Below are 16,634 nucleotides of genomic sequence, written 5' to 3' on the forward strand. Positions count from 1 at the left end.
CCCGTGGGCTTAGGCAATCCACTCACCTCAGCCTCCCAAAGGTGCGGGATTACAGGCTGAGCCACCGAGCCCGGCTTAAATATTTATATTTAAGTTAAGTTAAAATTGAACTCAAAATTTAATTCAAAAGCTGGACTTTTACAGACAAGAAGCTCCAATTACATATTACAGCAACAAAAACCTACTTAAATATCCAATTCTAGTATCTTCATATGACCACTAAATGATCATTTTGAGGGGGAAAATTGCTTTTGACTTTCATAATGATATAACTAGATCAGTTTTATAGTTTTATGACAGAAAAATCCTCTATAAAAATAGACTAAATGTTGTTTTAATAAGTGTAGTATTTTTAAGGTTGACTAGACAAAATATGAGGAATAAACGGCTCATTGATTGATTTAAAACAAAGATTTGTTAGGATAATGACAATGACAAGTATCTTCTAATTATAAGTAACTTTAACAAAATATATCTATAGATCACCTCAGTTCCCTTTTAAAAAAGACTTGAAAAGTCTGCAGAAAGTAGAGATTCTTAACATGTAATTCCTATAGAATAAGCATAGCAAATCAAAATACTTGACACTTATCTTTTGAAATGCACCTAACAATCAAGAAGTACTTTTTGAAAACATCTAGTTTTCGTATGTCTTCTAAGACATAAGAAACAGAATAAATCTGAATGATGAAAGATTGTTTTACTGCTTACTTACCATTGGCATTCTTATAATCCAGGCAGCAAAAATTAAAAATAAATAGGCAAATAAACCATTATCTTATTTAATAATGTTTCATATTCAAATAGGCTTCCTTTTAAAGTAACTTCACAAATTATTAGCAGATGGGTTTTCTCATACATATAAATGACCAGTATCACAAAAAAAGTACCTCTGTTCTCCCTTTGAGTCAGTAACACTAATGCTGACTTCGTAGTTATCCCTTCATAGTATCAGTCCAACTCAAAATCATGGCTTACTTCTGAATTTGCCCCCAGTAATCCAGGGAAGATTCTAACTAAATTAACAGAATATTTTTAGCTCAGTAGACTCTAAAGCCAAGAAAAATATCAGGACTTCAAGTTTGTGTCCTTTATTGGCATCTCAAAGGTTCAAAACTAACTCATGGATGTCACTAATGAAGAGAATAAGAATTATCTGGGTCAGATTTTATTTATTTTTTATTTTATTTTATTTTATTTTATTTTTTGAGTTGGAGTCTCACTCTATCACCCAGACTGGAGTGCAGTGGCCGCTCCCGGCCACCGCAGCCTCGACCTGCTGGGGGTCCAGCGACCCTTCCACCTCAGTCTTCCAAGTAGCTGGAATTACAGGTGCGCGCTACCACGCCCGGCTAATTTTTTGATTTATTGTAGAGATGAGGTCTCACCAAGTTGCCCAGGCGGGTCTCGAATCCACGGGTTCAGGCAATCCACTCACTTCAGCCTCCCAAAGCACGGGATTATAGGCTGAGCCACCGAGCCCGGCTCTGGGTCAGATTTTAAATGAAAGAGTTTAGGAATACAGACTTTTCTTTTTCAGAAAAGGGCCAGGTAGTAAATATGCTTTATCACCATCACAACTACTCAACTCTGCCACTGTAGCATGAAAACAGCTACAATGTGTAAATGACAGGGTATGGCTGGGTCCCAAAAAAACTTTTTTTTTTTTTTTTTTTTTTTAATAATAGTGAGTCAGATTTGACCTATAGGCCACAGTTTGTTAATCCATTAAGTTTAATAAATTGTGTAGAGGCGTAGCCTTTATGAAAAGAGAAAAAAATGTAACAAGTAGAAACAGTTATGAGACCACGGTATGAGCAGCAATTCTTCAAGTTACAGCATTAATTTCTACTTAATTTTTCTGCTACTTGCAACCTAATATGCTTTGCCACATATTTCAGTTGTTTTCTAAAGTCGATTAAAAATAAATTTTCCAGCCGGGCTCGGTGGCTCAGCCTGTAATCCCGCGCCTTTGGGAGGCTGAGGTGAGTGGATTGCCTGAGCCCGCGGGTTCGAGACCCGCCTGGGCAGCGAGACCTCATCTCTACAATAAATCAAAAAATCAGCCGGGCGTGGTAGCGCATGCCTGTAATTCCGGCTGCTTGGAAGGCTGAGGTGGAAGGATCGCTGGAGCCCAGCAGGTCGTGGCTGCGGTGGCCGGGAGCGGCCACTGCACTCCAGTCTAGGCGACAGAGTGAGACTCCAACTCAAAAAATAAACAAATAAATAAACAAATAAATAAATAAATAAATTTTCCTTAGAGTGCAAATAGGCTAAAAGAATTGGGTTAAACTTCACAATGGGAAAAAGCTCAACCTCATGGCAAATATAGGCCAAAATACGTTGTACTGGCTTTTGCCAATAATTTTTATTTCCAGTGTAAGAAAAGCTATATTTAACCTCAAACAGAATTTATACAAATTATTTTTGTATTAAAAAATATAAAGTGATTACTTACAATCATGGGAAGTTTACGACTATCCCGATACAGGTTTGTGTAGCCAACATAAAGCAGAAGGGCAGCAATGCAGTACAGAAACACAAAGACTGCAAATGTAACATAGAATTGTGCAGAAGAGGAGTAATCTCCTATGAGGACTTCACTTTTCCAATTTACATCACACGCATTTACGACTGGATGTGACTCAAATGATGCCTGATTCAATCTATTAAAATAAATGTATGAATTACTGGACTCTCCCAACAGAAACAGAACTACTTATGCAGAATACTGAAATGACATTTCAAAAAATACTCCTACCTGCATAATGAACATTTGTATACCTAATCCTGAATTGTAAACCACATCTTTAAAATAAAATAAAAATACCCCTAAATGTCTTTTAAAAATTCCTTCTGGAAAAAAGTATAATTCAAATATTTAAGTAAACTAAAATTTTCATAATAAATGTACATCATTTATACCTGGCAATTGGTTTATGACAGATTGAATATACATTGAATTAAACACTTTCACACCCAGATACTATCCCCTTGCAATAAAAAATCAGCTGATTATACCAAAATAGTTTACAATTTGAAACATGATATTCCATTCTAGGAGGCAGAGTCTGTGTGGCTAGCCCCAAGAGAGCTAATTATAACAATAATTCACATTTTAGCTCTGGATTAATTCGTTGCTAATTGAAAATTAACACCGCCTTTAATTTTCCCCATCTATGAATTGTAAAAGTACTTATCACTAGAGATGCTAGTAGCAGTTCCTTGCACAGGAATTACAGGAGGAAAGGACAAGAAATAGAGAGGCTTTGAGGATTACTAAGCACTTGCTATCTGACTTGTCTTTAATATAAAGATTTTATTTGATAATCAAAACACCCTAAACAAGGTAATATTTTCGATTATTTGACCAAAAAATGGGGTCTTAGAGAGGTCAAGTATGTAAAGTTAGTAAGTAGAAGAAGATTCATAGCCTGGCTTATACAGAGGACATATTCAATAAACTTTTCAACAGAAGTCAGTCACAGAAGAAACACTCATTTTAGTTTAAAATTAAGAAAGTATACCTCTGTGCTAGTGAATAAAACATAAGAACTCTTCTCTTTATATAAATACATCTTTTTTTTTTTTGTGAGTTGGAGTCTCACTCTGTTGCCCAGACTGGACTGCAGTGGCTGCTCCCGGTCACCGCAGCCTCAACCTGCTGGGCTCCGGCAATCCTTCCGCCTCAGCCTTCCAAGTTGCTGAAAGTACAGGCACGCGCTACCACGCCCGGCTCATTTTGATTTATCGTGGAGATGAGGTCTCGTCAAGTTGCCCAGGCGGGTCTTGAACCTGCGGGCTCAGGCAATTCACTCACCTCAGCCTCCCAAAGGCGCAGGATTACAGGCTGAGCCACCGAGCCCAGTTGTAAATACATCTTTTAAAACTATATAAGGATATTATTATTCCGTAATTGCAAAAACCAGAGAATCTAGATTTTCATAGGCCATGTTTCCTTCTACATTAGGGTTTCTCACATTAAGGTGACAGAGCAGTCTCTATTTTGTTTTTCTAATATCCAATCCATTGTTAGAATAAAAATGTCAGGGCAACATCACTTGCTATAGAAGTTTCTGAATGTTTACTCTCACAGTCTGTATTATTTTGGCACAGACCAGAAAATGTTTTTTAGACAGGAGATGGTCTGTGTACCACAGTTTGAGAAGTAATGATCACTTACGAATGAACATGCAATCTAAAATTTTCTACCTCCACAATCAGTAAATTGGTGAACTCTTAATGAGTCAATATGAAAGTAAAGTTATTAAATCATAAAAACAAATAAATAACTCACCTGAATGGATAACCAAAAGTAGCTGTAACAGTTTTATTGTCAGTAATTGTAGGAGGGCAACTCACTTGAATTTCTGTTTTGCCTTTATAACCTCCACAGGTGGCAAAGGCAAAGATGGAAGCAATCTACACAAAGTGAGACCAAAAAAGAAAAAAAAAAGAGAAGGATTACTACACCCCAAACGAGGGTCATTAAAACTGTAAGTGCATATTAGAAAAACTGTCCCACCAGCCTTCTAGAAATTCTTCTTACATTTAAATAGAGAGATGGGGGTCTCACTGTGTTGCCCAGGTTGGAGTGCAGCGGTGCGATTAATAGCTCACTGTGGCCTCAAACTCCTAGGCTCAAGCTAACCTCCTACCTCGCCTTAGCCTTCTAAGTAGCTGGGACTATGTGCATGTGCCACCACACTTACATTCTAGAAATTCTTAATCACAAACGAAGACAGTAAAAAACATTAAAAAATTTATTTGCAAATCTCAACAAATGTGATTTTCCCCTAAGCATAATAGAAATTAGTGTACCAGCCCACATAACAAGTCATTTGCTCATACGTCAGCATATTTACTAAATATTAAGTATAAAGTAGAGAGGGTGATTCAAAAGGGGTGAATTGAAGTATTTTTGTCAGGGGTCTAAGTTACCAGTAAGCTATAAAACCAAGAAGTTGTGAGCAGAGAAGAGATGCTACTTCATAAGCTTGTAAAGCCTCACTTTGGGGTATTTCCAGGTCTCAAAAAGTAGTTGGAAACTTGTTTTCCTGATCATGCATATGCTTTAAAAAAATATAGTGATGTTCTCTCAAAACAGAAGAAAAACTGGAAACATCCTAAATGTTGATAGGAAATCAAATTATAATTTATACAACTGAACATTAGTCAATAAAATGTTGGAGATTAACAATATAGAAAATGTTCATTACATACTAAGTATTAACACAATGTATGTACATGTATTTACATCTATGCATACGTACAACAAAAAACTAAAAAGGTTATGCATCAAAAAATTTTAACAGTAGTCACTTAACAGAAGATAAAAGATAATTCCTTTTTTCTATTTGTACTTGAAAACTTTCAACAAAACAAAAAAAAAATCCAGAAGTACTGTAAACACCAAGCACTCAATCCTTCCGTAGACAGCAGTGGCTGGCTCTATTTTCAAAAGATATGTAGAATGTGACCACTTATACCACCTCTTGATCTAAAACTACCATCACCTCTTGTTTGGACTTTGTGCTAACAGTCTTCTAAATTACTTTAATCCTCTGCTTCTGTCCTTGTCCCAGTTTCAGTCTTCATTAACACAACAGCCAGGACAATCTTTTAAAAATATAAGGCAGAAAACTGAAACTTCTGCTCAAAATCCTCCAATGGCTTCTGAGTGCTCTCTGAATAAAAACCAAAGTTCATATAAAGGCCTGCAAGATCTTTTCCTCCCTTAATACTTCTGACCTCATGTTGTTACATTTTCCTTTATCTAATTTCTACACAAACTGGTTTCCTTGCTATTCCTTTAATGACAGACACGGGGATAAACTCTTCATTCTGGCTTTTGCACTAGCTATTCCCTCCGTCTTGCATACACAGTTTACTCCCTCACTTCCACAGCTTCCTGTTTCAGGATGACTTTCTCAGACAGGCCACACTAATCAAATAACAGAGTCCCCACCCCACACTACCTACTCCTTTACCTATTTGACACAGTACTTAATTTGTTTGTCTATTTTTCCCTAGAATAGAAACTTGAAGAGGCCAGGGAACTTTGTTTTGCTCAAGGTCAACCCTCAGCAAACGGTAGGAGATAAAATTCAGTGCAGATCTGATATCAGAGCCTGAACTACTGAACACTTGATACGATGCTGCCCATGGGTTACTCCAGGGCCTTGAATCTTGTAGGCCATAATCAGCATCATTATAATTTTAAAATAAATTTTCTTTTCCCATGAAGAAGAGGTATATGAAAAGAATCTGGTTACGGATATGAAGAGTCTGAGGTAATGCCCAGCACAAAATTTGGTGGCTTATGTTGAAAGTCTGTAGGTGATGCCTGGTTTTTACAGTATTTTAAAACATGTAAAAATAACTTTTCTTGGAAAATGTATCATAAAGTCATTTTTCATTATTTGTGTTAAATAGATAATATCTTACATTAAAAAAAGTTAACAGGTGAAGACAGAAGAATGGATACTCTCTCAGAATAAGTATGTATGAATACAGAGTGAAAATAAAAGGCCAAAAATGAGTCCTGGGTATATACCCACATTTAGGATTGGAAAAAGAAAACGAGATGCAGAAATTCAACCAATGGAGTACAATAAACAGGCCAGAAATAGATTAGTGTGTACAGAGAAATTAGATCTAAAAGAGATGACCTGTAGATCATTGAGGAAAGGAGTGTGGTGGTTCTAAAGATATGACCACTAACTCTTTCATACAACTCCTATCAAGAGGTAGAGTTTAATTTCTATTTCCTTGTGTATGAACTAGACAGAGTGACTTACTTCTAGAGAATAGAATATGGTACTGTAGAAGAAGTGAGATGTCTTTTCTGAAATTGAGTTATAAAGATTCTGTAACTTCAGTCTCCTTTTCTTACTCTCTTGAACTTTCTCGTTCTCTGGAAGAAGTCAGCTACCATGTTGAGAGGATACCGGGCAACTTACACACACTCATGTGGTATGGAGCCAAGGACTGCCAGTAACATGATTGAGCTTGGAAGTGCATCCTATGAGGCTTGGCAACAGTCATGTGAGTGAGCTGAAGGCCTTGAGTTGACTGCAGCCCCAACTAACAGCTTGACTGCGACCTTATGGGAGACCTAAACCAAATCACACAAGCTAAGCTGCTGTCAGAAGCCTGATCCACAGAAACTGTGAAATAATAAATGTCTGTTGTTTTAAACTGCTAAAAGCAGGGTAATTTGTTATGCGGCAATAGGTAACTAGTACAAGAGGGACTGTGCAATAAGTGGTCCAGAGGAGCTGCAGACATAAATGTAAAAAATCTTTTAAAAATTTAAAGACAATATAAAAGAAAAACCATGAACACAATGGAAGGGAAGAATTTCTTACAACTTTTTTTAAGCCGGGCATGGGGCTCACGTCTGTAATCCCAGCACTTTGGGAGGTGGAGGCGAGAGGATTGACTGAGTCCAGGGGTTTGAGACCAGCCTGGACAACTTGGCGAGCCCTCGTCTCTACAATAAATCAAAAAAGTAGCTGGGTGTGGTGGTGTGTGTCTGTAGTTCCAGCTACTTGGAAGGCTGAGGCAGAAGGATTGCTCGAGCGTAGCAGGTCGAGGTTGGGTGGCCGTGAGCGTGCCATTGCACTCCAGCCTGGGTGACAGAGGGAGACTCCAACTCAAAAAAAAAAAAAAAAAGAAAATTTTTAAAAAGAACTAACCATAACAGATTGTTAAATTTAACTACAGAAAAAGAATTTTTAAAAATCTAAAGTCAGCTTTTGAATGTAAAAATATTTTTACATTATAAAGTAATAAACATGTCACAAGGAATTGACTAGTATACAGACAGATCTAAGAGAAACCCTTGCTTATGTGTAGTAATGACATGTATAAGAATGATTATAGTGATACTGGTTACAATATCAAAAAATGGGGAGCGAAAAAGCAATAAGAAAATGGATAAAATACCATAGTATATTCTTACAATGGGAAATCATATAGCGAAAAAAATACAGAAATTATAGCTACTCACATCAACACAAATGAATTGTAGAAACAGTGCTGAGTAAAAAAAATACAGAGTATGAAACCATTTTTTAAAAAGTTCTGTTTAGTCTACAAAACTTCCACCGCTGTTTCTGTTCAGGCTCTCACCATTTTTTCCCCTGGGACTAACCCAATAGACTCTCCTTTCATTTCCAATCTCATTCCAATCACTGCTCATCCTCTGTAGTGGAGGCTCTAAAGTTGCATGGCTCAGTAATGGAGCCAATAGCTACTTGTCACTCTTGAACACTTTACACATCGCTAGTCTAAATTAAGATGTACTCTAAGTATAAAATACACACTAGATTTTGAAGATTTAGTATGAAAAAATGTAATGTACCTCATCTATAATGTTTATATCAATTACTCATTGAAATAATAATCTGAAGAGATTGGATTAAATAAAATATTAATTAAAATTAATTTCACCTGTTTCCTCTTACTTTTTGGTGTGGTAAATAGAACACTGAAAATTACTAAGTGGCTTGTATTTTTGGTTCCCATTGTATTTTTTACTGGACAGAGCTACTTTATTTTAGTTTTTTGAGTCAGAGTCACACTGTTGCCAAGGCTCAAGTGCAGTGGCACAATCACAGCTTACCACAGCCTCGACCTCCTGACTCAAACCATCTTTCCACCTCAGCCTTCTGAGTAATCGGTGCTACTCAGGTACTATAGTACCACCATGCACGGCACCATGCCCAGCTAATTTATTTTTTTTGTAGAGAAGAGGTTTCTTTTGTAGAGAAGAGATTTCACATGTTGCCCAGGCTCGTCTTAATTCCTGGGCTCAAGCAATTCCCTCATCTTAGCCTCCAAAAGTGCTAGGGATACAGGTGTGATCCATTGTACTTGGACCAGAGCTACTTTAGAGTGATGTCATATTTATCTGAAATAAAAATCTGATCATGTGTCACTCATCTAAAGGGATTTTTTTCAATAGTTTCCAGACATAAAAATTTTTTAAAACACTAAACTTAATTATTTCAAATATAAGATATCACTAACCTATCCTCAACTTCAGCCTTCTAGATTTATCTGCATTATACTCTCTGCCAGGTACTGCATGATTTTATCATCATACTACTTACTGTATGTATTTATGTCTTAGATGTGCCGGGGATGCCAAAAAATTGTATACACATTTTAAGAGATGTTATCTTTGTATTATTTTTCGAAGTTGAATTATGATAGCAATGTGTAGTATGACGTTTGCTCAAAAGATGGTGTTAATCAAACGAATGCTGGCATCACCATGCAACAGGTAGGATGGTCAAAGAAAATGGTGGAAGCACAGTCGTTCAAGGAGCACAAGACCATTTTGAAGTGGTATTTGATTTAACACCCCTGGACTTCTACCTATGGGGGACCTTAAACCATGTGTCATACCATAGGAAACTGGCCACACTGGCAGTACTTCGAAATTGAAACGGTTTGCGTGCAGTAATCCAAGTGGACATTTTGGTAAATGTTGCTCAAGCAGTAGTTTGCCATAATCAGAAGTGTCTGGATGCTGATGATAACTACTTTGAGCACCTCTTGTAATTGCAGAAGTCAAACATGATTTGCATTCATCTTTTGTTATCAGTATATATTATTACAATTTTAATACAATTCTTTCCTTTCTTAAAATGTGTATACATTTTTTTGCCACCCTGTGTATATGTTTCTTCTGCTGAGAATGCCCCCATTCTCTAATCAGCTCATCTTTTAAGGCCCTGGTCAATCCCTTGGGGTAGAACTTGCTATTCTTCTCTTCAGGGGTCATACACATTAATTCTACTATATATTAACTCTACTACAGGCATTTTTCTTATGTATCTTTCTTTATAAAAAGCAAAATGAAAAAACTAGTTTCCTAATAAATACAAAATTAACAAATAAATAGCACACTGCACTATAGTCTGTTGCTTTGAAGACTATCACCTCTACTGCTCCCATGCCAGACTGTCCTGTCTTTGCACCTGGTCTTATTCAGGATTTTCAGAGCCCACCTAGCAGAAAATCTGAAAAATAGCAAGTGCTCAGTAAATAACTGCTTAAAGAAAAACATTAATTTCCAACAACTTACAAATAAAACCATATTTTGAATTTACATAACCATCATTTTAAAGCTGTCTTTTTGCTACAAGGAAAATAAATGTGATGTTAACAATTTTTCTGGTCACATATTATATATTCAATGCAATTGTATTCATATTTTAAATCCTTTTTCAGATAATGTTCTAAAATTTCTAAATTTTTTTGCCACCCTTTTGTGATCTGATTAAATAGTATGTGTTTTAACTGTGCAATATGGCTGGTCAAAGTATGTATTTTTTTTTTTTTTGAGCTGGAGTCTCACTCTATCACCCAGACTGGTGTGCAGTGGCCGCTCCCGGCCACCGCAGCCTCGACCTGCTGGGCTCCGGCGATCCTTCCGCCTCAGCCTTCCAAGTAGCTGGAACTACAGGCGCACACTACTATGCCCAGGACATTTTTGATTTATTGTAGAGATGAGGTCTCGCCAAGTTGCCCAGGTGGGTCTTGAACCCGCGGGCTCAGGCAATCCACTCATCTCAGCCTCCCAAAGGCGTGGGATTACAGGCTGAGCCACCGAGCCCGGCTAAAGTATGTATTTTAAATTAAGCAAAGAACAAAATTATCTGAGGGTAAACGAAAACTATCACACCTCTCCCCGCAGTCTGTTTTGATCTAGCTTGGAAGTTACATACTGGCAGCCCATGGGTGAGACTTGACCCGCAGATATCTGTAGCCTGAGGGTTAATATTACAGCCTGGTTTTCTAGAACACTAGTCTCCAAAATAGACTGGAATACTCAATTAACTGGTACAAGAAGAAAAGATTTAAGCTTTTTATATCACTTTCAGACTTCAACAAGGAATTAAAGCTTTATTACTTTAGTATAGCACTGAAACCCATGCTGGGCCTGGATGTTAGAGGGTCCTCTACATAGAAGGACAGACAGTGATAACCCAACATATTATTTCACTTATAGTGTTCATGTATTACAATATGAGTGTGCCTAGTTAAGTGGGTTTATAGAATAAATTATCTACCTAACCTTCACTACATTGACCAGTGGCTTTAAAATGTCCTCAAAGTACAGATTGATAACATGCATACTCATGTACAAAAGAGAAAATGGAAGCATTAATGGCTTATGAGTTACATTCATCAGATGTATTACAAGGTTAAAACAGATACTACTTAATCAGATCAAAAGAAGGTGCAAAAAAATTATAAGTTATCAGAATAATATCTAAAAAAGAATTTAAAATATGAATACAACTTGCACTGAATATATAATATACCTAAGATACAAACATAGTAAAATATGCATCTAAGTTATAGATGAATATTGAGAGGTTCTGTGCATAAAATTTACAGATAGGAGTTAATGATTAAAAAAAAAAAAGTAGGTCACATGTGCGGGCTCACGCCTGTAGCCGTTGCACTTTGGGAAGCCAAGGTGAGAGGACTGCTTGAGCCCAGGAGTTGCCCTGCTTTAGCATGGGCAACAGGGCAAGACCTTGTTTCTACAAAAAATAAAAAAAGTAGTCAAGCATGGTGGCACACACCTGGAGTTCCAGCCACTAGGGAAGCTGAGGAGGAATGGTTGCCTGAGTCTAAGAGGTTGAGGCTGCAGTAAGCTGTGATCGTACCACTGCACTCCAGCTTGGGCAGCAGAATAAGAGCATGAGTCAAAAAAAAAAAAGAATATGTAGACTGCTGGTATTTTCAATGAGTTATCTATCCTAAAGCCAGAGTCATAGTCCTAACTCCTAATCTTTGACCACACGCAATCTGAGGATTCTACTGGGGAACATTGGTATTCATCATTTCAGTATGTTTCTAGTTGCAGGATTCTCACTGCTATTTAGTTTCATCATTAATCTGAAATTATCTAAAATTTCTTCCTAAGGTTTAGTTTGTGAAAATGATATGACTTTCAAAATGATTTTCAAAAATACAGAAGTATATTATGTATGAGCATTTACATCCAAACCAAACGTATGCTGGCTTTACCAAATCAATGAACTATTATAGCATGTTTGCCTTTCCAATCATAAGACTAAATGCCTAGAGCTTAATTACTGATCTTATAAGCCAAAGTCTGAAATATTTACTAAAATTATTCATTTAAAAGTGTTTTGTTTTTGATGTTGATATTTCAGTTCATTCCCACTATGTAATGAAGTCAGTTACAAGAGTACTTCATTTTCATTCTACTTCCCTCTGCTTCTAAAGTGTAATCTTAGAAAGTTCTAAATAGCCTACTAGTACAGTTCCATAACTTAAGAATTTCAATTATGAGAAGTAAACTCTAGAGTTCCTGTTGAAATAAACAGAAGTGTTTTTGCTTACTCCTAATCATTATATGTTGATTTATGTCACCTTAAATCTTCAAGGAACCTACATATATTTATTGAAAAACCATTTTCCAAATGTTCTACTATTTTCATGTCTTTTGGAGTGAATCAGTATTCTGATTATTGATCTGGCTGGCTATCTTGAAGTGAGTCTGTCATTTAATGGAAAACTCCCAGTACTTGTTACCACAGATATAATTTGAGCTTTTAAGTAATCAATTTTCTTTATGTGTTTTAGGATATTTGATGTAGGCTCAACTTGATGGTCCCCCCCTCTCCCTTTCTTCTATCCCTGTCTAGTGGTTTTATGGTTATTTCTGCTTGGCTTTCTGAGTCCCCTAGTCCATAGACATCACACCTTATGATAGGACCCCCAAACCACCAAGTCATCACAAATCCAAGACTGTGAATAGATTGGTCCAGGTCAGTTATACTTTTAAGTATTCAGCGCTATGTAAACCATAAATCCAGATAGCAGGTTTAGCTTTTTCCAGATTTAACTCCCAGATTTGAGAATAGTCTTTCTCCCACTCATATTTTGTGTTATGTTCCTGGCCCCCAACGTTGCTTACCTTATATTAAAACATCAATTCTCAACGTGTGGTCTGTGGATCTCTGAGAGCTTCCAGGACTCCTTTAGGAATCCACAAAGGTAAAAACTATTTTCATAACAATACTAAGACATTATTCGCATTTTACATCGTGTTGATATTTGCACCAATTGGTGGATTTGGTGGATTGCTGGGCTTTGGTAAGAATCAGCTGTAAACAAACTGTATTTCACTGACACACACTTGCTGGTTTTTTTTTTTTTTGAGTTGGAGTCTCACTCTGTCACTCAGACTGGAGTGCAGTGGCATGCTCCCAGCTACCGCAGCCTCGACCTGCTGGGCTCTGGTGATACTTCCGCCTCAGCCTTCCAAGTAGCTGGAACTACAGGCACACACTACCACGCCCGGTTAACTTTTGATTTTATTGTAGAGATGAGGTCTCGCCAAGTTGCCCAGGCGGGTCTTGAACCCACGGGCTCAGGCAATACATTCACCTCAGCCTCCCAAAGTGCTAGGATTACAGGCTGAGCCACCAAGCCCAGCTGACACACTTGCTGTTAAAAAAAAAAGGCCAGTTTCACTTAAGAACGTCATTGACGAAACAGTAAAATTATTTTTTATTAAACCTTGACCCTTGAGTCTTCTTAGTATTCTGTATGATGAAATGGGAAGTACAAACAAAGACTTTTGCTGCATACCAAATACAATGGTTGTCTCCAGAGAAAGCATTTAAGCAACTGTGTTATAAGCTGAACTACTAGTTCTTTTTGTTGTTGTCACCACCACCAAATCTCTCTCATCTTCACAGTCAAAAGTCCTTTGTGCTTACTGTCTTCACTTTCTTACCACACCTCATTCAGCCGACTGCAATCTGGCTGCTGACTCTATGGTAACTGCTCTTGCTAAAGCCACCACCAGTAGTAGTCTGATTACCAAAACCCAGGGAGGCAGTTGAGTACTTATTTTACTTAACCTCTCTACTGTACCTTACATTTTTGAGCACTCTTTTCTTGAAACTCTAATAGTGATGCCAAGGTATTAACTTCTTTCCATCTTCCTAACCATTCCTTCTCTTCCCTACAGGCAGATATCTGCTCAATCTCCAGCCCAAATTCATATTTTAAACCCTAGATCTACATATGCAATTACCTATGGGATACCTCTACTTACATGGTTTAAAGAGGCCACAAACCTTATTGACCTTCCACAAAAATCGGCTCCTCGTCCTCTTAATGACATACCTTGGAAAACATCCCACCACCAACCTAAGTCAGAAATATAGCAATCATCTTACAGTCCTCCCTCTACTTCACCTTCCAAATATATTCTAATTTCTATAATTCTTCAATCATTACAGCAACTAATTTTAGGTCCTCATAATTTCTTAAGTAACAGGATCTCCCTTCCTCCAATTCTGACCTTTCCAATCCATCCTGTACACTGCTGACAAAATGAAATTTCTTAAAAGGCAAATCAAATTATATTATTCACTTGTTTAAAACCAACCCTACAGTAGGGATTCTGGGCTTGAGTGGAAACTATCCAATAAACACCCCAATATTCTGTGCCTTTTCCTAAGGGTCCAGATTCTCAAAGAATAACCCCAGAGAGCACAAGACCTTTGAAACCTTTCAGAATTATCTCAAATCATACCCTCCCTTACAGTATATATCCAGTCAACCCCAATAACTTTAAGTTCTCAAACAGGGCTATGCTGCTTCAACTTTTCACACCACTGAACACAAGATTCCCTTTTTTGGAAAGCCACTCCCCATTCCCTTCCCAAGTGAAGGAGTACTCATCCTTCAAGTGTTCTTTCATCTGTGAAGTTTTGCTCCTCCAAACTACTGATCTCTCCCTCCTCTCATTAACTATACTTTTATCATACACTTTTATCATAGTACTTATTATATGGCATTTTCATATTTGTTTTCATGTCCTTTACACTTAATAAATCATGAGGAAAAGAGCATGTCTTATTCATGTGTGTATGCTAGTGTTTAGCACAGTGCTGATATAAAATAGATACTCAAATATTTGTTGAATAAATATCCACTACACCATTAACAATGTTGGCCTTTTCATAAAAGGCACTCCTGTGTAATAACAAGCTGTTTAAACTGAAAGCAGTATTCTCCTAAGCAGCTTAAAAAGGATAACTTTCAAAATACCTCAGAACACAAATGAACCTATCACTAGTGTTTTAAAATATTAAGGAAAAAAGGCTAAGTCTACAGTTTTTTAAAAACTTGGTAAGTAATACGAGCAAAAACATAAACAGACTTTTAATTTAAGCCAAAATCTAAGTTATTCGTTGTAAATTTAATTATAATTATGATCCTCAGTGAAACTAAAGCTACTAGGCGTAAGACTTTTTCTTATCTTCATTAGCCCAGTTAAATAACGAGATTTTCCTCCTGCTCTTCTAAATTTTTATATGCTCAAACAACAACTTTCTTTACATTTAAATCTGGACCTAGGTTTAAAAAACTCTTAAGCTCACACATGTATGTGTCTTTAAAGTAGACATCTGTGTAAAATCTAGCACTAGTTCAGTTCTCAGGAAACACGAAGCAGAACTTTCGGTAGGAAGGTAGGAAATCAGTACCCATCAGAGACACTGACTTTCTGTGTGGCTTTTAGAAACATTCTCGGTAGGTTAATTAAAACAGGAAAGCGACAGTTCTTATACTTCTTCACCACTGTATCACTAAGGTGAAGAACGAAAGAGGGACGGATGTACACGTCGCTGCCTAGAGCCACAACCTGCCTGCGCGCGGGACCTGCCGGCCGCCCACCCCCCGCCCCGAAACACGGTACACACTGGGCCACGACGTTTGAGGGCAGCGGCGCCCGGTGTATTGGCTAACTCCTCCAAGGGTCTGGTCACTGCCAAGGTCGAATTAAAAAGTTTCCTTTGAGCCGGGCTCGGTGGCTCAGCCTGTAATCCCGCGCCTTTGGGAGGCTGAGGTGAGTGGATTGCCTGAGCCCGCGGGTTCGAGACCCGCCTGGGCAACTTGGTGAGACCTCATCTCTACAATAAATCAAAAATTAGCTGGGCATGGTAGTGCGTGCCTGTAGTTCCAGCTACTCGGAAGGCTGAGGCGGAAGGATCGCCGGAGCCCAGCGGGTCGAGGCGGCGGTGGCCGGGAGCGGCCACTGCACTCCAGTCTGGGCGACGGAGTGAAACTCTAACGCAAAATAAATAAATAAGTAAATAAAAAGTAAAAATTAAAAAGTTTCCTTTGAAGTTCATGATTGCGCGTGCTCCCAGGACTGAAAGCTGACTTTCCGAGCAGGATGCTGCTTGGAAACATCGAACACAAAATCCAGGTCCAACTGCTGGGACGGACCCGAGGCGCCTTGTAAGTTAACGGGCGTTTCCTCCGCCTTCCCGGCCCACAGTTTATTTTCGACTATCTTTAACCCGGAGCCTTCTTTTAACGATGAAGGGAATGCTCCCCAAATCCCGTCTGCAAGGCAACATCGGCGGCCGAGGGAGCCGGACCTCGGGTCGGCTCAGGAGCCTCTTCCGGGCGCGACCCCGGCCGCCGGGTTTCGGTTAGACCGCGGCAGGAAGTCTCCTTTCCTCTGCGGGAGGCGGCGGCGCCAAAGAGAAACTTGAACTCCCACTCCGCGGGGGCACCCGGAGGTGAGATCCGGCGTGGGAGGGCGGCGCCGC

At 38.3% G+C, this 16,634-nt stretch overlaps 1 protein-coding gene across 1 annotated transcript in view; it reads right to left on the reverse strand.

Annotated features, from left to right (window-relative positions):
* Positions 1-9,522, reverse strand: part of SYPL1 (synaptophysin like 1) — a 15,709-nt gene extending 6,187 nt beyond the window's left edge. The window contains exons 1-3 of the mRNA XM_008071769.1: positions 9,418-9,522; positions 4,298-4,422; positions 2,459-2,666 (exon numbers count right to left, since the gene is read on the reverse strand). Of these exons, the coding sequence (XP_008069960.1) occupies positions 2,459-2,666; positions 4,298-4,422; positions 9,418-9,522 (438 nt within the window). The remainder of the gene's footprint in view (positions 1-2,458; positions 2,667-4,297; positions 4,423-9,417) is intronic.
* Positions 9,523-16,634: the final 7,112 nt, after the last annotated feature.

This window comes from Carlito syrichta, unplaced genomic scaffold, assembly GCF_000164805.1.
Source record: "Carlito syrichta isolate Samal-C Ts95f unplaced genomic scaffold, Tarsius_syrichta-2.0.1 Scaffold314713, whole genome shotgun sequence".
Lineage (NCBI taxonomy): Eukaryota > Metazoa > Chordata > Mammalia > Primates > Tarsiidae > Carlito > Carlito syrichta.